Source organism: Lepidochelys olivacea (genome assembly GCF_965140295.1).
Source record: "Lepidochelys olivacea isolate rLepOli2 genome assembly, chromosome: 7".
In the NCBI taxonomy this organism is placed as follows: Eukaryota; Metazoa; Chordata; order Testudines; family Cheloniidae; genus Lepidochelys; species Lepidochelys olivacea.
The window spans coordinates 48,586,259-48,613,772 of NC_140417.1; the positions used below are offsets into that span (position 1 = coordinate 48,586,259).

The 27,514-nt window shown below is 56.4% G+C and overlaps 2 protein-coding genes across 2 annotated transcripts; one reads left to right on the forward strand and one right to left on the reverse strand.

Annotated features, from left to right (window-relative positions):
• Nucleotides 1–446: 446 nt before the first annotated feature.
• Nucleotides 447–6,038, forward strand: LSMEM2 (leucine rich single-pass membrane protein 2; the record flags this gene model as incomplete). Its single annotated transcript, XM_084635460.1, has 4 exons — nt 447–519; nt 3,594–3,734; nt 4,559–4,780; nt 5,709–6,038. 4 exons carry the CDS (start codon nt 447–449, stop codon nt 5,840–5,842), a joined length of 570 nt encoding a protein of 189 aa, XP_084491586.1. The 3' UTR covers nt 5,843–6,038.
• A 1,553-nt stretch (nt 6,039–7,591) lies between these two features.
• On the reverse strand, nt 7,592–27,488 carry IFRD2 (interferon related developmental regulator 2). The gene is made up of 12 exons (XM_084634784.1): nt 27,276–27,488; nt 18,256–18,372; nt 17,713–17,797; nt 16,795–16,919; nt 15,957–16,114; nt 14,310–14,360; nt 13,001–13,182; nt 12,470–12,575; nt 11,805–11,942; nt 10,946–11,074; nt 10,621–10,716; nt 7,592–9,798 (listed from the first exon to the last, which is right to left on the reverse strand). The coding sequence occupies exons 1-12, from the start codon at nt 27,319–27,321 to the stop codon at nt 9,718–9,720; spliced, it is 1,314 nt and encodes a 437-aa protein (XP_084490910.1). The 5' UTR covers nt 27,322–27,488; the 3' UTR covers nt 7,592–9,717.
• Between the last annotated feature and the right edge of the window lie 26 nt (nt 27,489–27,514).

A 27,514-nucleotide genomic window follows, 5' to 3' on the forward strand; every position in this document is an offset into this window, starting at 1 on the left:
CGGGGGTGGACGGTGTTCCAGAAGGCTTGAGCCCTTCTCATTCCCAGCCATGAAGTGGATATGGGTCTCATGGGGTTAACTATTTCCAGAGCTCTGAAGGAGGGTCTGAGACAAGTCATGGGCTGGGGCCCCTTTTCCCCCGACCTACCCGGCTTCGTGGCCCTCCCGCCCCGCTCCAGATCTGGCTCAGTCCACGCTGCTGCCCAGGCTGGCTGTCTCCCCTTCCCCCCGGCTGCCCCCAGCTGTGGTGGCATCCCAGGCATTCCCCGAATAGAGCCCATCTCGCCCCCGCCCCAGCTCATTCCCCCTCTATTTATAGCTCCTCTGTGGCATGGGCTCCTCTCCGGCCTATTTTAAGCCCAAGCAGCTGGTGCTGTAGGCACCAACGCCGGCTTCCCGGGCAGCTCCCAAGGGACGTGGGGCCCTCCTCCAGCGGCTCCCGCGGCATGGCCACTGGCAGAGGCACAACGGCTGCAGCGGTTGCTGGCCCCACAGCGATGCTCAGGGAGACTGGAGAAGGTACGGGGGGCGGGGGGGGGGCGGTCGGCAGGGGCACCGTACCCGTCAGCGTGTGGGAAGGGGGTGGGATGGAGAACATGGGAGCCGTTCCCCTGCTCCTGTGCCAGCCTTGAGCTGCCTCCCTTGGGTGTTCATCCTGCCAGCTGCAGCTGTGGGATTATGAGGGGCAGGGTGAGGCCACCTGGCCCAGCCCTGGGAGGACAGAGACCCCAGACGAGATCAGACCGGAGGAGGTAGCTGCCAGCACCCGCCTAAGAGAGGGCCCCAGTATGAGTCCAGCCCAGGAGAGGCTGGGCTTAAAGGTGGAGCCCCCAGCTCAGGCCCAAGATGGGGGAGATGGCTGCAGGTGGGGCCAAGGCCAGGCTGACCCCAGCGAGGTTGCTGGCAGCACAGGAACATGTTAACACCCCATTAACCCCCTGGTTTCCCCCTCCCGCCCCCGTCCTATGGGGCTGGCTCAGTGCCAGCTCTGCACTTCGCTAACCCCAGACTGGGCACTGCCCCTCCCTGACAGTTGGGCACAAGTGGGGGGGGGGTGCCATCAGCTCACACTTAGGGCAGCAGAGAGCGTGCAGCGGGGAGAAGCTGGCGGAACTGGGCGTTCCTTGACCATGAGTGCCAGTTCAGCCTGCCTGCAGGGGACCCTCATGAGCTGCAGCACCTCTCATGGTACCAGGTTAAAGTACCAACCTCCAACCCTCACCTATCTTGGCTGACACATGATGGGATTGACCCACAGCCCTCCAGTACTAAAGACCCAAGCGTGCGCTTAGGGGGGCCTGTAATCGATTCATAGTCTCTGCTGATTGGCCCAGAGGAGGACCCATATCACACAGGGCAGTGGGTCACATGTGCTGTGTTAAGGTTGGTGATCCTTAAAGCCCCAGCTTCCGGAGTCATGGGAACACATGAAAATGTGAGCACCTTTTTTTAAAATGTACATTTCCAGCCATTATAGTGGCAGCGACAAACTTGAAAAATGTGACCAGGAATTGTCCGACAGGCTCAAAAGTGAGAAGACAAAGGCAAAGACACCAAAATTGCTTTAAAAAAAAAAACCCATCAGTTTTTAAGACACTCTCATGATTTTGCTAGAGCCCCCCCATGGTAGTTGGGGCTGGCCATATGGCTGAGCCCCACACTGGGGCTGGGTTGGTTAAACCCCTCGAAGCACAAACACCTTAATGCTGGGCTTGGCTTGAGTTAGCTGGGGCCCATTGTAGCAGAAAACGAAACCCTACAGGTGGGAGCCTATGGCACGTAGGCTGCAGCAACCCTTGGCTTTGTGGTGTGGGCAGCAGAACAACGCAAACGTCTCATCCGTAGCTAGTACAGATGCCTGGCTGGTGAGGCTTGCGCACCAGAGTCCATCCATTCCCAGCTCTGGGGGGGCGGGAAGGAATTTCCTCCCTGGTCAGCTTGGCCGTGTGACAGTTATATTAAGGTGACAGGGCTAAGAGGCTCCAGTGTTTGCTGCCGGTGGCTACATGTCACATGGGCCAGGTGGGGAGGGGTGGGGGGCGCTTGGTAACAGGCTCTGGCAAGGTTGTGACTGGTTCATCAGCTCATGTGACAAACTGCAGCCTCACAACTGGCCGTTCCTGGTGTCCTTGATAAGAGAGGCCAAGAGTTGAACAGATCCCAGAGGTCAAGTCTGGGGCATTGGCAAAGAGACACTCGCTCTGCTGGCATCTGGTCTGTGGGCAAAGCAAAGCGCGCTAGTCTGGCACTGCTAGTCAGGATCGTCCATCGCTGCTTCATTGTCAGCCATCAGAGCCTCTGCCCATCAGGTCTGAGCACCACCACCATGTGCATTAATGAGCCTGTGAGGCGGGTGGGGGGGGATTACCCCCTCCATTATACAGCTGGGGAAACCGAGGCACAGAGCAGCAATACGATCTGCCCAAGGTCATGCAGTGAGTCTGTGGAATAAATGGGGGTGAAAACCTCACCCCATTGACAGCAATGGGGTTTCAACACTCTCCCCCTGCCCATGTTTCCAGATGTGCATTAACCATTCTTGTACGTTATGTCAGTGCTGATAAGGGCTGGATCACAGTAGTGAGCCAGCCGGGAAAGGCGCCAACTGCCCTCCCTCCCCCAGCCATCTACTGCCAATTTAAAAAAGGGCCAACCATTTCCTGGGATAACATAAGGTGGGCCCCCTTACGAGCGACAGGGGTAACCAGTACTGACTCTTCGAAATTGTGGGGACTGAGGAAAAGGGTTTGGGGAGGGCATGAGGAATCAATGGGACTCTCTGGGTGGGTGGGGGCGATGAACTGCTTCCTCTTAGCAATGATTTGTCCCATTCTGCAGAAGGTTTTGCTTGTCAAATGACAAGTGGCAGTTAGGTTCTGATGTCCAGCTCAATTGGATTTTGCATGGCCACAGCTAAGGACAGGAGCCGTTTTAGGAGAGTGGGACATTAGCATGATTAAGCCAGGTGGCATTAACAAGTCAGCTGTGTATTTATGGCCCCGCAGTAGCATGACATCAGTATGCGATGCCCATCTAGGGCACAGCTCGCGGCAGCCACTGAGTCTTGCCATGGGCTGGCCGGGAATCACACAGCTGCTGCATCCTGTGGGATAAATCCAGCTAAGTGCTCGGGGGTGTGACCGGCTGTTACAAACTATAACGATGTCTGCTTGGCACAGCTTAGACGTGACTCCAGGTTGGGGGGACCGGAAGTCTGCACCAAGCAGTGGGACTGTGCACTCCAGTCCCTCTGCAGCTCCCCTGGAGACTGTACACAAGAAGGGGCTTTGCATGGCCAGAAGCTGCCAGATGAGACCTGGCAGGACTGGAACAGGAGGGAAAGCGCTGTGGGGGCCAGGCTAACAGGTAGCCCCATGGGTTCTGGGGAGAGGTGGTGAGAGCCCCAGAACTTGGCCATTTAACCTGGACACAACACACGAAGGGGAATAGAGTGCGGGGAAAAATCCTGCCTTGGGCATCTCCATCACTAGCTATGTTCCACTGAAACTAACCAGAGTCAGAGTGAAACTGACCAGGCTGAGGGCTAGAGGCCAAGGCAGCAGGCCTCAAAGCTCCTCCTCCTTCTCTGGCAGAAATGGAGGTGAAGGCAGACACCTCCCCACCCAGGGAGCCCATCGACCTCAATGGCAACGACCTGGCAGAGATCAACCTGCACTCGGTGGAGTCCATCAGTGACCTGTACTGGGTGTCTGGGGGCCACAAGGCCGCGGAGGGTGAGGACCATTCCCCGCAGGGGCTGGTGGTTGTGTCCTTCACTCGGGGGGGAACTCTGACCGTAGCACCAGACAGGCCAAGGGTGATCCCTAATCTCCTTGCTGCCTGTGCAATGCTGCAGGCCAGCTGGGCTGGGGCAGTGGGGATTGAACCTCTGATGTCTGGATCTCTCTGGCCTGAGCTAAAGGGTCCAGCTCAGCTAGCCAGGGCCATAGCAGGCTCATCAGCCACCACTAGAGGGCAGCAGCAGGGCATCACACAGACCAAAGCATCCTAATTGCTTTAGGAGCATGGTGATGGCTGAGGTGGGGGGAGAGTCTGGGGCTGAAACAAAGAGGCTCTCAGTACTGGGGGTCAGGGGACAGATCAGCTCTGGGGATCCAGTGGCTGTTGGGGGCAGAGGGGGTGTCAGCCTGGGTAATTAATGCCAAATCCCCCCCAGAGATAGGGCAAGTATGGGATAGCCCTGAGGTGGCGGAGGAAAGGAGCAGTCACAGGGTGAGGGGGGGTCTGCTCAGATCAGGCTGGTTCCTCCCTCAGGACACCTGCCCCCCGACCGATTCTGTTGCCAGCCTGGGATTGCTCAGCCAGGGGTCGGGCCGTGCTATGCCTTGACTGGCACAGGAGGGGCATTGGGACAGCCTGCACTGGCATGGCCCTGCAATGGGTCCATTGCATGGCATGGTCCTGGCACTGCAGCAGGGAAGCTCACCACCTGCCCTCATGCAGATGCTTCTCAGTGGGGCTGCTGGGTACTAAGGGGGCACCGGGGCAGTGAGCGTTAGTGGCTGGCATCTCACTCTTTTCTAACCTCTCTCCCCAGGGAACGGCCTGTCTCAGTCCACCACCCCACAGACCCCTCAGGCCCACTCCACCAAGCGCTGTGGGGCTAGGCCAGCCCTCCTGCCGACACTGCGAACCGTCCGCACCACCCCCATCTGCCCCTGCTTCCACCCTGCCTGCTGCCGCACAGCCCTCTTCGCCCTGCTCGGGGCCCTGGTGCTGGCCAGCCTCGCCCTCGCCACGCTGGCCGTGTACCTGAGTGGTACGTGGGACCATCTCCTTCAGCGCTTGCCATGCTGGCCCTGCCCTACTGGGCTGGGGGCACCTGCTGTGCAAATGGGACCTGGGCAGGGAGTGGCAGGGGTGGCCCATGTAGAATCAGAGCACTTGCTGGCCCTGGGGTGAAGGAGGCAGCGCGAGTAGCAAGGTGCCATGTGGGAGCCGTGCCAGGAGCCACTTTAGTAGCAGACTAACAGGGGCAGAGTTCCCAGGCCAGGCTGAGGCATTGTTGGGGCCCCCACGTCCCATCCCCAGTGGGAGCAGGAGCTGAGCCTCTGCCCCATCCCACTCTCTGCACCTCCCATCCTCCTGCTGCCCCTTCCACCACCCTGAGCCAGGGAGAGCACTGTGGAAAGGGTCCCAGCCTGCGGCCATGCTGGCACAGCAGCATGGGTGGGTATGGCGAGGCAGCTGGGTTTGAGCCCTGCCAGTGGCGCCCCCTCCCTGTGGCAGAGACAGGCTCCATTCCCACTCTCAGCCCTCGCCGGGCACTGGCTCAGGGAGAGCTTGCTGCTGGCAGCTGCAGGGGGCGAAGAGCAGGACAACCCGCGTGGGTTGCTGCTAACAGAGATGGGCCGAGGGGGCCGGCCTGGTGGCAGCAGCGGGCATGCTCTCGTGGGTGGGATCCTCCTGGGTTCAATGGCAGACTCCCTGAGCATCACCCTGTTCTCTAGCTGAGCTCCCAGGCTGCCCCCAAGGGGACGCTGTAGCGTGAGGGATGGGGCTCTCGGCCTCAGTGGGAGCTCAGGGTTGAAGCAGCAGTGGGTCTGCCCCTAGTGGCATGGTTTGGCTAGAGACGGTCCCTCGACTGCAGGTTATGAGTTCTAAGCCCCTGGTGACCGTGGCCATAGGCAAGAAGGGGCTTGGGGAGCCAGGAGCGCCACCTACAGGGTTTCCTCTCTCCCCTGCAGTCCTGCAGAGCGAGTCGCTGCGGGTCCTGTCCCAGTGGCTGGAGGCCCAGGAGGAGTCCGTGCGGCAGATGAGGGCCACCAGCCTGCAGCTGTGGAAGCGGTTGAACGTCAGCGAGGCTGCGGACCAGATGTGAGCCGACCACCCCGGGCCTGCTGCTCCTTCTGATGGGGGAGGGCATAAGTCCAGCACTGCCTCCCGCACCCCGGGGCAAGCACCCCCTCTCTGCAGGGAACATGGACTGACCAGAGGCCAGGCCAAGCACTCCTGGTCTCAGGGGGTCATTGCTGGAGTACTGGGAGCCTGTTCAGGGGCAGGCAGCCTGCAAAGGACTAAGGGGTGATAATGAGGAGAATCTCCATCATCACCCCCCCCCACCAGCAGCCTATTTATTATCTGCTCTACAGTCACACCTTATTTATAACCCCTCCCCCTCTAACCCCAGCTTCTCCCTCCCCCCAGCACTATTTACCCTTTCTAAATATAAATTTTGTATGTTACAATAAAGCTGTACTAGCATACGCCCCCCACCCTCCAGCAGCCCCATGGGACCCAGCTACCAGCTAGCTCCATGGCCTGCTCGAACCGCTGGGGCTGGAGTTCAGGGCACGATCCCCACCTGGGCACACCCTGAAGCTACTCTACCTTTGCTGGGGAGAGCACAAAGGGCCTGTGAGCTGAAACAGGAGGCATGCTAGAGGGGTCCCAGCCCAGTGGTGGCCGGGGGGGAGCCTACGGCTCAGGCTTGAGGGGCACCAGCCCAGCTAGGGGAGGCAGTTAGACCAGGAAAGGCAGACGCTGGAGCCTGACCTTCCGCAGCTGCAGAAAGCAAGAGCCCCTGAGGGCTTGTTTAGGCCTTCAGGCCTTTTCTATAGAGAATCAGCCCCAAATCTCTTCCCCTCCTTACCCTTAACTCATGGTTTGCAACCTATTTATCACTGTGGGCAGCATATGCAGCCCACATGATGTTACCTGGGCCGCAGGTTGAGAACCACAGTGCCCACCCCCCAAACCTCTTTGCCCAGCACCCCCTCCACAGAGTGGGGCCAGGAGCAGAGCCCCGGGTGCAGGGTTAGGTGGCAGGGGCCCAGGGCCCTGCAGTGCCAGGCCAGGCAGCAGCCCCAATCCTGCCGGGCAGTAGGGCAGCCGCAACCCAACACAACCTGGACCCTGCTCTGCAAGCCAGGCAGGCAGCTGGGACCCCAAACTGACCCCCTCAGGCTGGGCAGCTGGGACCCTGCCACACAGGCCACATGCAGCCCATGTTGAGAACCACTGCCTCAACCCCTGGAAGTATTTAATAATGGGCATGGTTGATTCTCCATCCCTTGCAACGTTCAGATCAAGCCAGGGTGTTTTCCTAGCAGCTCTGCTCTGGGGATTAGAGGGGCAGGGCTCAGGCCTGTGTTTCACAAATGGTCGGACTGGATGGAACCCAGGAGACAAAGCAGTAGAGAGCTCCTCGCTGGCTTCCCCCAGTCGCAAGGGGCAGCTGCCACAGCACAGGTGCAAGAGGCAGGGTAGCTGGAATGCTGCCTCTTGCTCCCTTTGCAGGGGAGGATGGTTCTGTGGCCAAGGCCGCCATGGGGACACCGGCCCAGCATGCATGGCAGGGGGCTGGGAAAGGACAAGGGTCCCATCCTGCACTGCCAGACGCAGACAGGAGGAGGGAATGCCTGGCTCCTGCATGGGGGAGGCAGCCCTGCTGCAGGCAGAGCATGTCCTCAGGAGCTGCAGAGATGGCCCTAGGGCACACCCCTGCCCTGAACAGCCCATCCCAACCCAGCAGGCCCATCCACATCCAAAGCCCTGATCGCCTCTCCCTGCCCTCCCCAGCAGCGGGTGCTGCCCTGCACTTACCGCTTTTGAAATCAGACTAGGCAGCCAAGACATTTGCCTTTTAATGATCTCCGCTAATCACCCTGTTATAAAACCACTCCAGCAATCCATTCAAGGGAAGCCCTGTAGGATAGGGTGAACACCCCAGTGGCCCAGGTGAGCACCCCATAGCAAAGTCCCCATCCCTCCATGATACAGAGCACAAGCTGGGCCATGCTACTGCCCTGTCCCACCTCGCTCTGCCCCTGCTGCCTTTCTTCTCCCCCTCTGGCATGGTTTCTTTGTGTGTCCCCCCCAAACTATGGCAGAGCCCAGCCCCGCAGAGCAGTGGCGAGAAGTTGATGTGACCTTCATAGCCAGAGAGCACCTGGACCAGCTTTGTGCTGTCAGAGGGAGACTATAAGGAAGGCCTCAACCCCAGGCAGGGAGCCACCTTCAAAGAACTCCAGGGGAGATGCTTCCTAGCAAGGGGTGGCTGGCCCCATTCCCACAGCTCTGGGCAGAGGTTAGTGGGAGCGGGAGGGGACCCAACCCCCAACAGGCAGGTAACAAGGCTCAGAAGAAAGTGAAATTGCAGCCTTCAGAGGGGCAATTTTTCATCCGGGAGGGCAGAGGGAGTGTGGTTCCTGGCCTTTTACCCCCCTCCCGCAAGCACCTGCCAAGCAAGGCAAGAGGGGGCACTACAGAAACAGGGGGCCCTCCCCTCCCAGCACACGCTGTAGGGTCACACTAAGCCTGCCTGTGTTTTCTTTGGGGGGGGGGGGAGGGGTCGGAGTGAGGGGGAGAGGAAGAATCACTTCCAAAGGGGATTTTTAAAGAGACAATGCCCGGTTAAAGCGAGCACAGTTCCCAGCCCTGCAATGCCTCATTGAGCCTTTACAAGGCTTGCCCCGCCCCCACTGCAGCCCTTTGCTCCCTCAGCATGGTGCATTTCACCTTTCCCACCAGCTCAGTTTCTCTCAGCTTTGGGGTGGGGGGCAGACAGGTCTGGGGCTAGTCCAGGCACTACACTCCATTAGTTACTATTAGACTGAGTCAGACCTGGCTTACTCGGGGGGAGATCTGTGTGACGGGGACAGAGCTGGTGCGGGGGGTAGGGGGCGGCTGTGCTGGTAGCCCGCTCCAGTGCTCAGTTCTAGGCTCTGCCTTCATCACCCACAATCCCACCCTCGTCTCTAGCAGCCAGGGGCCCAGGGCCCTGAGCAGGCTGCTGCTCGCTCCAAGATCTCCAGCTTCTCCCTGGAGGGGGTGGGGGAATCTCATCTCCCCCTCACTGGTCACACTAGGGACTGCATCAACCCCTCTTGGCAAGCGATTGATCCCCACTTCACACTCTGACCTTCCCTGCACCCTGCTATGGGAGATGAACCCCAAGACCCCACCCCACAAAACACGAGCATCTGAGGGGAGCAGCAGCTCCTCAGCAGTGACCCTACCCCCATGGGGCCCTGTTAGTTCCACCCTGACACTGGTTGGGGATTTCTCTCAAACCAGTGGCTGCTGATGGCCCACGGCCCCTTGGGCACATCCTGAGCTATGCTCAGGACTCCTGGAAGGGCGGGGGAAGAGCTGGTTGGCCTGTGCACATGGGAGGGGCCCAATGCAAGCATGTATGTATTGGGGAGGGCAGGGCGAACAGCCCCTGCAGTAATGCCACACCCTCAGCATTTCAAAAGCCACTTCAATTGCCAATTCCCACTTCACCCAGCCAAGGCAAACAGCTCCCACAGCAGGGGAGAGAACAAGACACCCACCTGAAAATCCACCTCCCCCCTTCCCCGGTGCCTCCAGCCTGCGCACTGATTCACAGCATTTCCATGGGACAGCACCTGGATGGCCCAACGGGCTCGCAGGAGCGGGGGGTGGCCAGAGGAGGCTAAAATCACCAGCTAAAAGTGGGGGGCTTCCCCCCCACCCAAACCTCACTTACATTTTTTTGGTTAAAAAAATAAAACTGGCCCATGGCCATCTCGCTGGGATCCACCAGCCACGCCATTTAAATACAAGTCTGTACATATCTAAAAGCCCCCGCGGCTAGGGGTGAGGGGCGTGGCAGGAGCTGATGAACTGGGAGGGCCGAGCGCCCCACCCCCCAGCTCCTCCCCTGTGTCACAGTGGTGAGGGTCTGCAGTCCGTGGGTTGTACAGGAGGCGGCGGAGAGAGCGGCCTCCGTCATAGGACATCGGCTCGCTTATCGCGCACGCGGCTCCTGGCTTTCGTCCGGGCTTTGAAGGCGGCCGAGTTATACAGGTGCTGGGGGTGAGAGGAGAGGGAACAGTCAGCTGGAGGGGGAGGGACAGGACTACCAGGTTGTGCCATTAGGGCCCATCTACCCACCCTGGCTGGCCCCAGAGCACAAAGCAGGGTTGCTCACGGGCAGTTGTGCTGGTACCCTCCACATCCCCAGCCATGGGGCTCCCAGACCTTCCCTGGGGAGATTACTCAGCCAACGCTGGGGGCTTCTTCCTGGTATTCCACCTATTATCCCTCTACATCCCTGCACGGGGCACTCCACCAGATCCTCCCCCCTCCAGCCGGTGAAATCAGAGGGGGGCCAGCCCCTCACCAGAGAAGAAAGCAGCTGCTTGAGCCAAGTGGGGTTCTGTCTCACTCGCTGGGGGAGCCCAGTGCTTTGGCCACCAGCCTGGAGGTGTGCGGGCCTAGTTCCGTGTTAACCGAGCTCCTGGGACTGGACCCACAATCCCAACAAGCCCTGGGATCCTGGCCCCAGGTGGTAAGGGAACTCCTGGTTCTGGACCCCAAAGGCTCGTGGGGAGAGCTCTGCCTGGAATGGGGAGCTGTCCCCTCTGCTCTCCCCAGCCTGGCCGCAGGAGCCAGTGATGGGCTTTAGCAGGGCCGGAAGAGTCCTCCCCAGCCATCACAGCTACCTGCAGCCTTCTCCAGCCCTTCCCTGGTGCCTCCCCACTAGGCTCAGTGACCCCCTCAAGGAGGGCTGCGGGTGAGGTGGAAGGGAAGCAAACCAGGGCTCTGCCCAGCACCTCCTGGGACACAGGCAGCACCGCTGGAGCCAGGCAAAAGGGACCACAGGCCTGGCTCGAGTGCCGAGCGACTTACCTTCTCGAAGCGGGAGATCTTACTGGCTTTGATAGCTGCAGCATCCAGCACCAGTGGAGGCCCCAGGTCAAAGATCTCACGCAGCAGCTCATTGTTCTAAGGGCAACATGAGACGAGACCTGTTGGTGTGCCCCCCAGCCTTCATAGGGAGGGGGCAGCTGCTTCCCCACCACACCCAGCACCAGCAACGAGCTTCCCACTACACACGGCCACCTGGGGCAAGCCAAGCACCTGTTCAGGAGACGCTCCCCCTTACCTGGGAGGGTCTTTGATTCCACCTCCCCCCCAGCCAGACCTTCTCAGCATCCTGCCCCCAGTTCAGTACCTGTAGGTGATGCCTGACCCCGGAGCCCAGCACCTCCTTGAAGGCGTTGTATGTTCTCCTCCTGACCCAGCTGTCCACGTACATGCACTCCAGGCCAAACTTGATGGTCTCCTCATGGCACTCGCCGTTCTGGGGGCAGGGAGGTGGCATTAGTGACTCGCCAGGCAGCCCAGGAGAGCACGAGCCCTGCCCCATCCGACATGCATCCACGGAGCATGGGGAAAGAGCCACCCCCACCAGGGAATGCCACTGGACAAAGCAGGGCCCATGAGCCCAGCAGCTCCCAGCTTAATGACTCACCCACAGTGCGCTGGCATAAGCCAGCTGGCAGTTCTCCTCAGACGCACAGGCCCGTGCCCTGCGGAAGACACTCGCCTTGGGCCAGCTGTGATGCCAACATAGCTGCCAGCCACTTACTATTTCATAATTCCTGGAGACTGGCTGGTGGCAGCCATCCCAGCCCCTTGGCATTCTAATACACGCTCAGCCCTGCAACCTGAGTGGGTCACACACTGGGCACTGCTGGACTGAGACACTCGAAGTCCTTAGTGACTGAGCCCTTTGCAGGCTACACCTCCTGCCCCACTGGGGCAGGGTAACTGGTCTGGAGTCACCTCAAGATGGCATGATTCCACCCCCAGAGAGATCCCAGTGAGGTGCCAGCTGGGACTTGCAGTCAGGGCTGGGGCAGTAACAGGCTGAAGGGGCCTAGAGCTTTGTATCCCAACAGAGAACCCTGCCAAGCAGCCTGTTAGCAGGACCCAGGCTGGTCTCTGCCATGGGCATGCCCGGTTCTAGCACCCACACTCCCCTCCCCGTCAGTGAGGCTTCTCTAGGGCTGGCAGGGATTAGCGAGCACCTCGATGAAGTGCAGCACATCGCGGAAGATAGAGCGCTGCTTGCGTCTGTCCGTCTTGGCCCGGTACTTGTTGCTGTCGGTGGCCAGGGCTTTGAGATTGGTGCACAGCAGGTCCATGTCCTCATAGAAGAACTCCTCCTGTGTGGGAGGGAACGAGGTTGGGGAGGTGATGAGCAGCCTGCTTGGAATTCACCCCACAGCTGGAAGCCTGGCAGAGAACAAGGATTAGCCATGGCTGGAGTGCTAGGCGAGGGTTAACCTGGAGCCTGGCTAGGGTTTCTCCGGATAGGGGCAGCTGGGCTGGGAGGGCTCTCTAGTGGGGGAGCAGGTCCTACTGCCAGTCTTCCCAATGGACACCACCCACTGAACACATAACCAGCCCGTGCCCCTGGGCATCCCTTGCCAGTGATGTGGATCGTGGCAGCAGGGGACAGAACAGGACCCTGCCAGGAGCATAGGGAAAGGAAACAGCAAGAGGTGAGAGCAAGCCAGCCCCTTTATAGCAGGGGCCCTGGGCAGGCTTCTCGAGACAGCCAGCCTCCTCTGCACCTCGCTACTGCAGCACGGAGCTGGCCACCAACTCGAGGCAGACACACCACAGCTGAGGGTTCGCGCCCCACGCAGCACTGAGCCTGTCTGAGCCCCAGCAGCACCCTGAGACGTACCTCCAGCTCATGGGCCAGCTCGAAGAGCAGCGCGATGGTCTCGCCCGCCACAATCCGCAGGTGGACGTTGTCGCTGGACAGCAGCAGCGGCAGCTTGAGCAGGTGACTGCAGCAGGAGAGCCAGGGAATCAAGGCTGAGCCAGCACCAGATACGCTGCGCTCGCCTGGGCATCTCAGAGGGCAATGGGCAGCCAGGGGAGACCCTCCTGGGCCTTGCTCAGGCAGGAGGGCGTGGAGACAGAGCAGGGGAGCCGGCCTGCCACACTTCCTATGGAGAGCAGCTAGCACACTCCTGTGCTACTTGCCAGCCACAATGGAGACTGACCTGGCCAGTGCTGGAGTCTGGGCTAGCTCCCACCCCATACAATGGATGGGATACTTCTCCACTCAGTCAGCCCCAGAGTCCAACCCCCTGCCACCCAGCTGGTGCAACAGGACATGCATTGCCCTCTGAACCCTTGTCATGAAAGGGTCAAATGGCAGCTCACTCCCTGCTCACATCTAGCTCCTTAGCACTGTCAAGTCACTCACTTGTCCAGGATCTTCTTGATCTGGGAGCTGGGGCAGATGGTAAGGAGCAGGGACCAGGACTGGAGGGAGTTGCAGTGCAAAGTTTGGAGCAGGGGGCTGTGGTGGGTGGGGACAGAGCTGCCCTCCTCCAGGCAGGAAGTGCCAAAGATGCCCTCCAGGCAGGTGAGACAGGAAACCAGATCCTAGGGCAGGAGAGAGTGTAAGCGCACCAGGGAGTTACACAGCCAGGGGAATCGGAGGGCAGGAATGAGCCCCAGCAGCCTCTGATGAGAGCACCTCAACCAGGTCAACACATTCGGGGTCTGCCCATAAGAATGGTCCTACTGGGTCACACCAAAGGTCCATCTAGCCCAGTATCCTGTCTTCCGATAGTGGTCAGTTGCCAGGTGCCCCAGAGGGAATGAACAGAACAGGTAATCATCAAGTGATCCATCTCCTGTTGCCCATTCCCAGCTTCTGGCAAACAGAGGCTAGGGACACCATTTCTGCCCATCCTGGCTAATAGCAGAACCTATCCTCCATGATTTTATCTAGTTCTCTTTTGAACCCGGTTATGGTCTTGGCCTTCGCAACATCCTCTGGCAAGGAGTTCCACAGGTTGACTGTGTGTTGACTGCCCAACCCAGAAGCAGCCTGTTATCCAGAGAAGCTCCAGGTTCTGTGCCAGAGGAACTCCCTGTCATGAGCTGGTGGGGGTGTCTCTTGGTGCTTCCACATTGCCCTGGTCATGGATGAAGAACCAGCCGCAGAGACTGGCTGCCTGGGGATACTGGCAGTAGCTGGAGGTGCAAGGACGTGTAGAAGAGGGCTGAAGACTCCCGGATCCTATGCGACATGGCAGCCAGTTCCCTGGGTCCCTCCCACGGGTGGGTCTGATCATGAGGGGCAGGACTCTGCTCTCCTCTGAACAGCTGCTCTGGTAACAGCGTGAGGATCACAGCCCCTCCCACACTGGAGGGGAACATCCCATCATCCAACTAGGCAGAGCCAGGTGGGACCAAACAAGCCAAGGGCACAGCTAGTGACTAGTGAACTGGACAGTTCCAGGGCAGGGACAGCAGCCAGGCAGGACCCCCAGGCTGGTACGATAGTACTGCAGACAAGGGGGGTTAAGACCACCTTCTCTGAAGCAGCCATGTGATGAGCAGTAGCAACTGCTGCACCCCGCGAGATGGTGGCAGTGGTGGTTCAGTGCATCTGGCTCTGGGGTGGGAAAGGAAGGGGACACCAGACCCTATTGGGGCTGAGCAGCCTTCCCTAGCTTTTCCATTTAAAGCACCCGTTGGGTGCTAGCCCGCGGCATAGTTACCTCCACATCCGCAGCAGCAATGTAGCAGCACATGCCCAGGGCCGTGGCACACTAGACAGGAAGAGGAACGGGTTATGGAAGTAATGCAGGGCCAATCCCTACCCCTAGATCCCAGTGCCTAACTCCTTCCAAGCCACCCCTCTGGAAAAATCCTCCAGCGCCACGAGCTAACACAGGTGCCTTTGCTCTAAGACTATGCTTGGGCGCCTCCCCTCCTGTGGGAAATGGCCAGGAAGCCCTCTGTTCATACTGGGGATTGTGCTGGCTGATCTGGCCTGCTCCTGGCCTCCATGGCTCTTTGTGGCTCTTTGCCCCACGCTGGCAGGAAGCAGGGGGCACAGAGCACAAGCAGACTGTGTTGGGGTGATTTCCTGCTGGTGACCAGCCTAGGAGCTCTCTCTGCACAATGCAGGCACAAGGCAGGGCAAGCTGCCCTCATGCTGCCTGCCAGTGTTACACCACCTGTGCCCTGCAGGGACCTGTCTATGGGCAAGACAGTGGTACAGTCTCCCAGGCCCAGTCAATCCCTGGCCTCTGAGCATGGCAGGGAGGAGGCCGAGTGGGGCAGTCGGGTTGCATGACCCCATAGGGCCCGGGAAACTGGGCTCACACTGAACTGCTCTAAGTCAGTAAGGTCGAGGCTGTTCTCCTTGTGGGAGCACACAAGCAGCACTGCTCAAAGTGGGGGGTGCCACCTCGAAGGGTCGGGGAGAAGCTATAAGTATTACAGCCCAGCTAGGGAGCCCTGGATCTTCAGTCCAAGCTGGAGAGACTTTGTTTAGCAGTGGCAGCTCCCGGTTCATTCCCTGATGCTGGCTAAGAGGGTGGCTGTTACACCAGTACGTTTCAAAGCCGCACCCCATGGCACATGACGCTAAGGATTCAGCGCTGCCAGTGTGGTCAGGAGCCTGGGCACCCCGTAACCGGGGCAAACTGCAGTCTGATTCCTAGCAGAGCAGGGGTTGGGGTGCTGCCCTGCTGGCCTGAGGGACTGTGCACACGGGGGCTCAGGAGGGAGGCCTCCTGTCTCTGCATCCCTGGGGCTGGTCCGCCTGCTTGGATTCCTCTAGCCCCTGTCCATGGATCCAGGCGGGTTGGACAGAGGGGAAGGTCAGGCCTCCTCTTCTCAGTTCTGGAGAGTACCCTCCCACGCCCTGGATCACGGAGCCAGCCTTGCAGATGAGACCACCGACAGAGCAGAGATGGGAAGAGAACGAGGATTCAAGGGAGAGAGGACCCTGTCCCAGCCTGTCCCCTGACATAGTATTGAGTCTGGTCCATTCTCCAAGGGGCCAGGTCTGCAGGCTCAGCATGAGCAAGTCCAAAAGCAGGTTGGCCCAGCCAGGACTGGCACTCAACCTCTTTCAGAGCCACATCTCCCCATCACACCCACAGCTGAATTCCTCCCTGTAGAAGCTGGAACTGGTGGAAAGTGAATGCTGAGTTCCACAGCCACTGGTCAGTTTCACACATTCTGTGATAACCCAGCCACAGTCCTGCTACAAGCCTAGAGCTAACCCGAGACAGACCCAGGTGCAAGGGAGACCCAGCTCCACACAGCTCTCTTTAAAGCACATCAGCGCTGCTCTCTGCTCTGCACCCCTGGAACCCAGCTGGGCTCCTGTGTCCTGGAGACTTGCTACTTACGCTCTGGCGAGCGATGGGGCTGGCCGAGGAGTCAGTCAGGATGCTGATGAGGAGGGGCTTCAGGCTGCGGAAAACCTCCTCCCCCTCGGGGCCCGAGCCCATCTGAAGGCACAGTAGTGTGAGAACGCTAGCAGCTAGAGACTGCTCCTCCCCTTTACCTGCATGGCAGGAGAAGAGAACTTCCATCAGCCTCAAGATCTTCTCCCTTCCTCCACTTGGGAGGCTGCCTCAAGTGCCAGAGCAGAACAGGGCACGTGCATGCAACCAAGGAACACGCAGCGAGGTGCATCGACACCCCTCAGCTGCTGGATGGAGGCAAATGTCCAATGCAGGCAGAGCAGAACTTTGCTCAGCACTTCGGGCTGGTGTCCTGAGACTGGAGGGGGGCTCTCAGCCAAGCTGATTTATTTGGTAGAGTTGAGGTTTTCAACCTGCCCAGAGAAGAGTGAAGAAACTGGCGCTCCCACTGTAGAAGCTGAAGGCAGAGTTAGTTCCTGCATTCACTATACTGCATTAGGGGCTAGCCCTGCCAGGACAGAGCCCTGGCAGGCAAGAAAAAAAAGATTTGCAAAGGGGGTTTGCAAAGGTTTAGTTTCAAGACACTGCATGTTCTGTTGGTCGTCCCCCTTGGGTGTCTCTGCTCCTGCTACTTACCCCGCCCCCCTGCAGCTGATGGTCTGCGGGCGTTCCTGCTATGATCTGCTGAGGTCAGGAGAAGATCTAGGCTGCAGATAAAGACTGGTTTCACGCCAAGGGGCCGGATCTGCAGGGAAGATGGTAGCCCCTTGCCCCGCTACGGAGGGCCTTCCCAGGGCTGGAAGGGCATGGGTAGCCTTACCTTTCTTCAGGCACTTCTCCAAGGAGTCTGTGAGCGTGAGCCTGCGTTCCAGCAAGAAGTCAAAGAGTGTCTTGGAGGAGAAAGCCAGCCGCAAGCTCTCCAGGGCTACCTGTCGGGTCCTGGTGCTGGAAAAGATACCCTGAGCTAGACATTGAGAGGGAGGTGGGGACCTGAAAAAGCTGGCAAGGGCCACCCCAGCCACTCATCACCTAGATCAGCTTCCTTGTAGGCAGGCAGGCTCAGCAGGGGGAGGGGAGGAAAGAGAGGGAAGACATTCTGGGGCCAGTCCCAAAGGGCTTACAAACCTCCCAAGCCAGGGAAGCCCTGAGAAAAGGGTGAGTCACCATCCCAATGGGTTCTTCTCAACAGGGGGTGCAGAGCACACCCCTTCCAAGGCCAGCTTACCCTTCTTGAGGGAGGTGCCCAGCCCAGCAGGGCTGCGGAGCAAAGGGGGTACTAGCTATGACGACACGCTTCTAAGGGTTGCTCCACAGGGGAGTCCTGTCCAGTCTGGCCTCGCTGCAGCTGGAGCAGGAACAGAAGTACTTTCCCTGGAGCTGTGCAGGATGAGATCCCAGGGGAGCTGCCTTCGTACCCTATCTGCCATGGCTCCCATCAAGTTGCAGATGCCTCCCAGACTAGTTTTCCCTCTCCCAGCTGGACAGAGCAAAGCTGGGGATGAAATCCAGACACGCTCTTAAAGCTCTTCCCTGTCTGGCTGAGCCCACTGGCATGTGCTGCACGTACTAGGAGCAAAGGGCTCCTGGCACCTACGGACACCCATAGCAGGGAGAGAGAGGAGGCGAGAGCTCCCAGGACAGCTGCAGCACACTGAACACCTGTGCTTTCCCCGAGGAAGGGCCAGTGCTGAGGAGTGGGAGGAAGCCTTGGCATGGGCCTTCCCCATCCCCATCTCACCTCTTGTCTGTCACGTTGTCAATGCACTCCTTCAGTCTGTCTTCCACCTCCTCCTGCTGGGCCTGCTCGTCCACAGCATCGCTCCCTGCAAGCAACAGCCAGAGTCAAATGCCGAGCAGCCAGATGGACCCATTCTTCCCACCTCAGGCCGCAGTGCCAACCCCCACATCCGGTCCCAGGAAGGAGAGTAGCAGCTGTGCCACCTGGCCCTGTGCTTCGTACACCTGATCAGAACCACTGACCCTGCAGGGCCGACCTGGAGGCAGCTCCATGGTCAGCTAGAGTGACTGGGCCTGGGACAAGCCCTCGCACGCCATCAGTTAAAGTCCTTTACAAAACCGAGGCCTGGAATTTCTTAGCCTGCCCCTGATTTTTATGGGCCCAGAGGGAGGGAGGGGGAAAAAAAAAAAAAAGATGCTGGGGAGAAGGGAGGTTCTGGTGAGACACAGAGCGCTCTGTTGCTATGTGCTTGGTTTGCTCCTGCCTGGCTGCAGGTTCTAGCCAGCCCTTCTCCACCTGTCACGCCCCCTGCCTCTCACTCACCGGTGCCCTCCTCAGCGATGCTGGTGCTCTCACTGGTGCTGCTGTAGTGACTCAGTACTTCACTGGCTGCCTCATCATCGCTGGCCTGGGACTCTGCCTTGGCGCTGCTCCGAGCTCCTAGGAAACCAGAAGGGGAGGGGGCTGGGGTTAGGTCGACAGGAGCAGCCTCCAGAGAGAGCAGAGCCCCACACTCCACTCCTGGAGAGCCTCGCTTGCCCCTTTAATCACCTTCCTACTCTGCCCCAGCAACTGTAAGAAATATAATCCTCCTTCAGGGTCTGCCATCACTGAGCTAGCTGGCCCAGCTTCCTGTAGCTGCCAGTAGCTTAAGGTGTACAAAGGCAGACTGAACTTGCCCACATAACATGCCAGGGAAGCTTGCAAAAGGGAGATCTAATCAATTCCCCCTCCACTCCGCTGGATCTCCCATATTCCCCATCCTCTGCCCATTAAGCCTCACTCACGAGTCATCCAACTCAGGCTGCCAGCTCCGCCAGGCAGGGACCTAGCTGTATGCCTGCAAACCACCATGCCTCCCAACAGGCTGTGCGGGCGCCACATGCCTGTAGCCAGCTGTACTGTGACTCGGGGTGCTAACTAGATCCCCACTGGTGACGAGTCTGCCCCGAGGGCTGGGTTCAGCGACTCACACGCCTTGCTACTATTGCCACAAGCACTGATGGGGACAGGAATATCAGATTGCACCATATGTAGCCTGCAAATAAGGAAGCAGCAAGTGTCTACGCAGATAGCAAGGGAGGATATTGGCAAATTAGCAACCCCAGTTTAGACATGCCCTGCTGATAAAGAAGGGAGACCTGGAGCCTCTGATAATCAGCACCATATGGAAAGGGGACAAGGCACAGGAGATGAGAGAGAAAGGAGCCAAGACTGGCCACAAGACAGCTTTACAGAATCATAGAATTTCAGGGTTCGAAGGGACCTCAGGAGGTCATCTAGTCCAACCCCCTGCTCAAAGCAGGACCAATCCCCAACTAAATCATCCCAGCCAGGGCTTTGTCAAGCCTGACCTTAAAAACCTCAAAGGAACGAAATTCTACCACCTCCCTAGGTAACACACTCTAGTGCTTCACCACCCTCCTAGTGAAAAAGTTTTTCCTAATATCCAACCTAAACCTCTCCCACTGCAACTTGAGACCATTACTCCTTGTTCTGTCATCTGCTACCACTGAGAACAGTCTAGATCCATCCTCTCTGGAACCCCCTTTCAGGTAGTTGAAGGCTATCAAATCCCCCCTCATTCTTCTCTTCTGCAGACTAAATAATCCGAGTTCCCCTCAGCCTCTCCTCATAAGTCATGTGTTCCAGTCCCCTAATCATTTTTGTTGCCCTCCGCTGGACACTTTCCAATTTGTCCACATCCTTCTTGTAGGGTGGGGCCCAAAACTGGACACAGTACTCCAGATGAGGCCTCACCAGTGTCGAATAGAGAACGAGGATCACGTCCCTCCATCTGCTAGCAATGCTCCTACATATACAGCCCGAAATGTCGTTAGCCTTCTTGGCAACAAGGGCACACTGTTGACTCATATCCAGCTTCTCGTCCACTGTAACCCCTAGGTCCTTTTCTGCAGAACTGCTGCTTAGCCATTCGGTCCCTAGTCTGTAGCGGTGCATGGGATTCTTCCATCCTAAGCGCAGGACTCTGCACCTGTCCTTGTTGAATCTCAGATTTTTTTTGGCCCAATCCTCTAATTTGTCTAGGGCCTTCTGTATCCGATCCCTACCCTCCAGCTTATCTACCACTCCTGTCAGTTTAGTGTCATCTGCAAACTTGCTGAGGGTTCAAGTCCACGCCATCCTCCAGATCATTAATGAAGATATTGAACAAAACCAGCCCCAGGACCGACCCTTGGGGAACTCCGCTTGATACCGGCTGCCAACTAGACATGGAGCCATTGATCACCACCTGTTGAGCCCGACGATCTAGCCAGTTTTCTATCCATCTTACTGTCCATTCATCCAGCCCATACTTCTTTAACTTGCTGGCAAGAATACTGTGGGAAACTGTATCAAAAACTTTGCTAAAGTCAAGGAATAACACATCCACTGCTTTCCCCTCATCCACAGAGCCAGTTATCTCGTCATAGAAGGCAATTAGATTAGTCAGGCATGACTTGCTGTTGGTGAATCCATGCTGACTGTTCCGGATCACTTTCCTCTCCTCTAAGTGCTTCAAAATTGATTTCTTGAGGACCTGCTCCATGATTTTTCCAGGGACCGAGGTGAGGCTGACTGGCCTGTAGTTCCCTGGATCCTCCTCTCTCCCTTTTTTAAAGATGGGCACTACATTAGCCTCTCTCCATTTGTCCGGGACCTCCCCCGATCGCCATGAGTTTTCAAAGGTAATGGCCAATGGCTCTGCAATCACATCCGCCAACTCCTTTAGCACTCTCAGATGCAGCACGTCCAGTCCCATGGACTTGTGCTCATCCAGCTTTTCTAATTAGTCCCAAACCACTTCTTTCTCCACAGAGGGATGGTCACCTCCTTCCCATACTGTGCTGCCCAGTGCAGTAGTCTGGGAGCTGACCTTGTTCATGAAGACAGAGGCCAAAAACAGCACTGAGTACATTAGCTTTTTCCACATCCTCTGTCACTAGGTTGCCTCCCTCATTCAGGAAGGGGCCCACACTTCCCTTGACTTTCTTCTTGTTGCTAACATACCTGAAGAAACCCTTCTTGTTACTCTTAACATCTCTCGCTAGCTGCAACTCCAAGTGTGATTTGGCCTTCCTGATTTCACTCCTGCATGCCTGAGCAATATTTTTATACTCCTCCCTGGTCATCTGTCCAATCTTCCATTTCTTGTAAGCTGCTTTTTTGTGTTTAAGATCAGCAAAGATTTCACTGATAAGCTAAGCTGGTCGCCTGCCATATTTACTATTCTTTCTACACATCGGGATGGTTTGTTCCTGTAACCGCAATAAGGATTCTTTAAAATACAGCCAGCTCCCCTGGACTCCTTTCCCCCTCATGTCATTCTCCCAGGGGATCCTGCCCATCAGTTCCCTTGGTATGTGGCTATTAAGAGTTCAGTCCATCCCAATCTTCCCAGTCCAATCCATCTTCCCCCTTTTTGGCTTTGATTGCAAGTTCCTTGGGGCAGGGCCCATTCATGGTTTGTGGAGCACCAAGCACACTGACTACACGCTGAAGTTAGCTCATGAACAACAAGCAGCACCAGTTACTCTGCATGCCAAGCACAAGCAACAGGCCAGCAGGATCACGAATGGCTGAGCTGACCCAGAGCAGCCTCTGAGCACGAGGGGGAGGGATGCCAGTGCGAGAGGCAGCAGGAGTGTTGATGGAGCCGGGTGCTGAAGGCCAGGGAAGTCCAGGATTAAGTGCCCACACCTGGCCTTCCTCTCTGCCTGCGAGGTGGCATGCAGCCATTGAATCGGTGCTCCCCACGCAGGGTTGTGTCCTGGAGGAGTCGGCTGGGCAGCTTGGGTTGCAGCCGGCCCAGGGGCACGACAGCACCAGAGACCGGGTGCTTTGGAGAAGGGGTGCATGCACAGTTTCGATGGGAGAACTCAGCGATACACTGGGCAGCAACAGGAACCCAGCAGCTGCCGTGGAGAGATAAGTGTCTTAATCACATAAGCTCACAGAGCCAACTGTCCTCCCTCACACCCCCACGGGAGGGAGTGGTGAAGAGTGCAAGCCATACTGGCCAAAGACACGGACCCTACAGAAAGCTGGACATCAGAGCGAGGATGCTCCAGGGGCTAAACCAGCTGGAGACGTCACAGGTAGCCTCCAAACGCATCTCTTCCTGAAACAGCTGCGATCCCTGAAAGCCCAGTCCAGTGCAGACTGAACTAGCCTCAGTATTCCCCCAAGGGCAATCTGGATCCACCCCCCTTCAGACTGCCCCATTGCCCCTCCCCACTTGAGGCCTGGCTTGGGGGAGGGGGGACATTGCTCACAGCTGGGAACTTTGTCAAAACAGAAACAACTTAATGCCACTTTCAGTGTTAAACCAGCCAGTGCCAGCTCAGCACACAGCTGCCAGCTCTTTAAAGCCCAGCACTTCAGAAGAAGCTGGAAGGAGGCCAGACAGAGAACACTGCGTGAAGGGTTTGCCTGCACCCCTCCCCCCATACGCAGGTCAGTGGTGGTACCCGTGACTGCACTTTGGGATCACTGGGAGAAGCAGCACTATACACATATTAAAGGGTAGTTTGGAGGAACCCTTCTGGAGAACTGCATAGAGTGAGCCTTTAACCCAAGCGGGCACCCATAGTGGGGGCGTGGCACATCCACAGACTGCATCGGGTGGCACCCTCCCAGCAAGGCCAGAGGCACACAGGCCCTGGAAACTGTGTGCTGATGCAGCACAAAAATGCTGAGCTGAGTGGTAAACAGAGTCAGGCTCACCTTACATAACTCCACACAGAAGCGGACAAGCTTTGTGGGAAGAGAGCCAAGGGCTTTGCTGCTATAACCAGAACAAAACAGCACCACATTAAGTTACAGCGACCCAACTAAGCACTGCCAAAAGAGGTCAGAGGTAGAGCAGAGGGGTGCTGGAGTTGGGGGGGGGGGAGGGGAGATGCCTGGATTGGGGTGCAGGAGAGAGAAGGGGAACAGGGACTGGGGCACAGGGCTGAGGCAGAAGGATGCTAGGGAAGGGGAACTGGGACAAACCTTTGGGTTTTATTTTTAGCCTCTTTGCTAAGGCACAAGGATTAAGACCAGAAGGCAGCTGGTATATCGAATCCTATTCATCACAGCAAGCAGAGCGCCAGGGACATGTTTCTGAAGGGTTAATGTTCTTCAGGCTCCATGCCTGCTGTGAGAACAGCGTGGCACTGAATGCCTGAGCCGGATTGGCAGAGAGATGAAAGTGTAATGCTGAGCACACAGCCTGCCCTCTCAGAGATCCCTCCCCCTGGAGCTTGCCAGCAGGGTGCTGCACAATGCAGTGGCCAGGGGGAAAAGCAGCAGTTTGGGATCTTTGGGAAGCAGAGTCAACAAGTCCCTCACAACAGGGCATGTGGGGGTTATGGGCCTTTCAAACCGAACGGAGATACAAAACCTGTCCCGAGCCCCCTGGGCAGGTGAGAGACATGCGGAGCAGGATGGGGCTCAGATCCGCTCCCAAGAACAGCCCACCCCATGCAACCTTCTACATGGAGCTCTGCAGAGCACATTGGTGAACTTTTACATGCTCAGCTAGTTGCTGTTGTGGTTAAGTGTCTGCAATTTGCCACTCATGCCAATGCCAAGTAGCAGTACAGGGAGCTCTGTCAGGCGAGCAATAAAGACAGCTCTGTATTGTCTAATGATACACCCTGACACATGGCAAGGCTCACCCCACTTCTCAGCATCTCTCTCTCACACCTCCCAAGCAGGGGAGGAAGAAAGAAGCCCCCTTTGCAACCCCCCTCTTTCACCACAGCCAGGCATGCATGAACCCACCTTCTACTAACAGATTTGCATTCTGAGATCCTCAGAAGGAAGTCTCTGTAAAATGGCTTCTAGCCAAATGGCCACCAGCCACACCAAGATGGGGCTGCCTGAGCAGAGTCCAGAAACAGCCCATTCCTAGCAGCACAGGCAAAGGGCGCCCTGCTGTGGATTTCAGAAAAACCAGCCCCCAGATCTTATCCTGCACCCTCATCTTTTGCATTGCTCTCTGGATATTAGATTTAACCCTTTGGCTAATAAGTGCCTAGAAAATTACTCCAGCCCTGGTTAATAGCCTTTGTTTACACATTGCAAACATTTAAAACCATGTTATATCCATGTTAGAGAATACCACGTTCAAATCCAGCTTTGGTAGGGGAGCGTCTCACATCTCTGTTGAACACAGTTGCTTAAACTGGTTGTTTGGAGAGTGCCATGCACATCCAGGTGCTACCGCAACCTAAAGAATAACCTGCGCCATAGGCAGGGGCTTTCCGTGGTTTGGGATAGATCCACATCAGCCAGACCTTCCAGGTGATCCTACAATGCCCAGGACACCAAACAAGTGTTTGCACAGCACTGGCTTCCAAGTCTGTAAGCAAACAGCAGTCTGGCACAATTGCAGCTGCGTGTATTTGGAGTACTGCAAACAGCTGCATGCGTGAAAGTGCACTCATCCAACACACCTGCAGAAGAGACATGCTCGGCATGCCTCTCTTACAGCTGTGAAGAATGGAAAGTTCCAGGCTGGGTCAGGGACACCGCAGTGTAAAATATATCCCACTTAGTGAAGTTGTTCCCTTTGCAATAACCTTGCTGAAGATTCCCCCATAACGCCAACTATGACGTGGTCCGCAAAGAACAGAAACAGGGCTAGCAATGCATTCCCCAGCAGTCACTGAACTGCAGACGGACAGTAACAGCTTCCGTGATTTGTCCACTCAAACATTTGTCTCTAAGTGAGAAGTTTTACTACTGCATTTTACAGATATTGAAAAAATACATCCAGGTATGTCTGCTCCCTCCTCTGGACCTCACAGCATGTCCTGTCTTCAGTGTCTTCCCGATGCTAAGCTAGCTACCTGAGGCAGAAACAGGCTACTTTTGCATGGCATACAGCATAGATCTCATTGTGGGCAGTTCACTAGCAGCAAAGAACATGAAATGGAGAGGAGATGGAGTACAGGATTTCAGAGGAGATGCACGCACAGAAATAGCAGAACAAGTGTGGGTTGCAAAAGAGCTACAGCTTTGTATAACAACCGCGACAAATTCCCACCTGGAAGCTCTTCCTGTTTGCACCCAGTTATCAGAAGACTCCAGTAGCTAGCAAGCATAAGCTTGGTAACAGACACATTGCTTCCTTTTAGTTCAGACATAGGCTGACAGAACGTACCCTACTTTTAGTATCCTTTCATGCAAGAATGCTGCTTAGGAACAAGATTAAGAGTGAACTGGAAAGTGAAAATGGAGATAGATAAAACAGAAATGTGCCTTTGAAAGAGGGATTTCAGCATAGAAATAAGATTTAAAAAGACACTGTCAACTTGAAAAAAAGTCACATTCCTGTCAACTTTTTTGTTAACCGATTATATAGTTACAAACACAAAAGATGCAGAGAAAGGCTTTTTTGTTTGTGTTACTAAAATGCCCAGCGCAAAGGGACTTGGTCCGTGACTGATCTCTAAGACGCTACCGTAACCCAAATAATATGACTAAAAATGAAATGAGAAAGAATAAATTCTCTATTTACCACAGTGTACTTTGCGCATTTGACAGCACTAGTCAGTTTCTGTTTCCCATATATAATCAGTTTCTCCCCTGCTGAAAAGGCCTTGAACAGAAGCAGCAAGCTGAGCAAATTAACCATTCCATTTTTTAAGAGAGAGGAAATTAGACAAAAGCGTAGGCATTATTATCTAAAGAAGACTATCAGAAACTCGGATTTTAAGTTAGTTTCAAAAATTCAAGGTAATCCTTTAAATGTTTTAAATCTTAAATGTTAAATCTGGAACATCCTCCTGTTCTTCCCAGTTTAAGACGCATGAAGCCAGAGCCACTTTAAGTCCCACACAACCACGGATATATTCTGGGCCTTCTCTACTGAATCCAGAACTTCCGTAGGAGTCTAATTTTTTTCCTCCTGTGCTGAAATCTTCCCCCCCTCTAAGCTTTGTTAGTGGGAGCACATGGGACATATCTCCACTTACTTCAATTTTCCCCCTTGTTGTTCACCTTTAAAACTAGATTCAGTTCCCAAACTTTTTTTTTTTTAAATACACATTTGAGGGCTCCATTTTGGCAGAAAGTATGTACCTAATTTGGGAGAAGGAAGCAGATCCCAGCTGCCCCCATTTTTAATATGAGGTGCTGTTTGCCAACTACACTTCTAGGTGCTTTGATTACAGCGGAACATGCACGCTGGAATCTGTAGTCTTCACAGACTGAAAAGCAATACTGAAGATGATCCTGAGCTGCCCTGATTTCGCAGGCATACCACTGCCCCCAAATTTAATCTTAAAAGTCCAAAAGCATTATTTTGCTGTTGGATTTATATTTTTAGTACTTTGTCAAAGTTTGAGCACCCTGTAAATGTATCATTCAATTAAACATTTTTAAACAGATGCCCTGACCAAGTATCACCATAAGGGGACAGTCAATGCACAAAACAGCAACAGAACTGCACACAGAACGAAGTGTATTTGCACCTGCTGTTTCAATTCACAGGTCCCTAAATGACTAGGAAAGGCAAGATTTGTTCAGCTAAGGAGAGTTCAGTCAACCACAATGAGAGGAAGGATGGACAGGGTCTAGCGGACAGGGTGCTAGTGAGAGATTTGGGAGACCTGGGTTCAAGTTGCTGTTCCTCCACAGATTCCATGTCAGTCATTTAAGCCATATCACCGCTACAGGAACTAGTAATGTCAATGCAGGTTGCAGTGAAGAGAAGTGGGTTTCCCCTATGCTGTAGTAACTCCACCTCCCTGAGAGATGGAAGCATTCTTTTGTTAACCTAGCCGTGTCTACACTGGAGGGTTTAAGTTGGCACAGCTGGATTTTTCACACCCCTGTGCACCATAACTAGATCGACCTCAGTTTTAGGTGTAAACCAGACCACAGTCTCCGTACATTGAGGATAACGGCATTTTATTCTGGAAGCACCTACAAGTCCCAGGCACAGACCAAGCCCTCACTGTGACAGGTGCTGCACAAACACAGACTGAAATGACAGCCCCTGCCCCGAAGTGCTTCCCCCATTCCCAGTCACCCCACCCTCAGGCTGAGCAGTGAGTTCGGTAAGACCACGTGCAGCCCAGGCCAGAACTACGGCCGGGAGTGGGGTCATGGGAGGCGAGGGCAGCAGCCTATAGAGCTGTTTGAGGCGAGTGTACAGAAGGCCACGCAGCCCTGCCTGGAAAGGCCTAAGGCAGGAGCTGGCAGAGCCTGAGCGCGTCCCACCCAGCCTGCCCCTCCCTACAAGGTAACCCGGCCGGCCGGCTCCACCCCCGGGCACCCCCTCTCCTGCCACCTCCACCCCACAGCCACCCCCCACGAGGTAACCCCCCACCCCTACGGTGACTCACCGCGGCCGCCCCTCCGGGTCGCGTGCGCCCGGCGGGAGCGGGGCATGGCGGGCTGGGCTGGGCCGGGCCGGGCCGGGCGCTCTCAGGGGGCGGTGCGGGGCCGGGCGCGCTCTGCGGGCTCGGGGTAGCCGGGGCCGGGCGCTGCCTGAGGGGGGAACCACGCGGCAGCCGCCGGCGCCACCATCTTCCCTCACTCGCGGGCAGGACAGGGCAGGGCAGGGCAGGGCCCGCCCGCCGCC

Bases quoted from the DNA above. Each gene is read 5' to 3' on its own strand.
- IFRD2 (XM_084634784.1), bottom strand. From the start codon at position 27,321: ATGCCCCGCTCCCGCCGGGCGCACGCGACCCGGAGGGGCGGCCGCG. The intron at 18,373-27,275 runs GTGAGTCACCGT...CTGGTTTCCTAG, and splicing joins GACCCGGAGGGGCGGCCGCG to GAGCTCGGAGCAGCGCCAAG. The intron at 16,920-17,712 runs GTGAGATGGGGA...TATCTTTTCCAG, and splicing joins GACAACGTGACAGACAAGAG to CACCAGGACCCGACAGGTAG.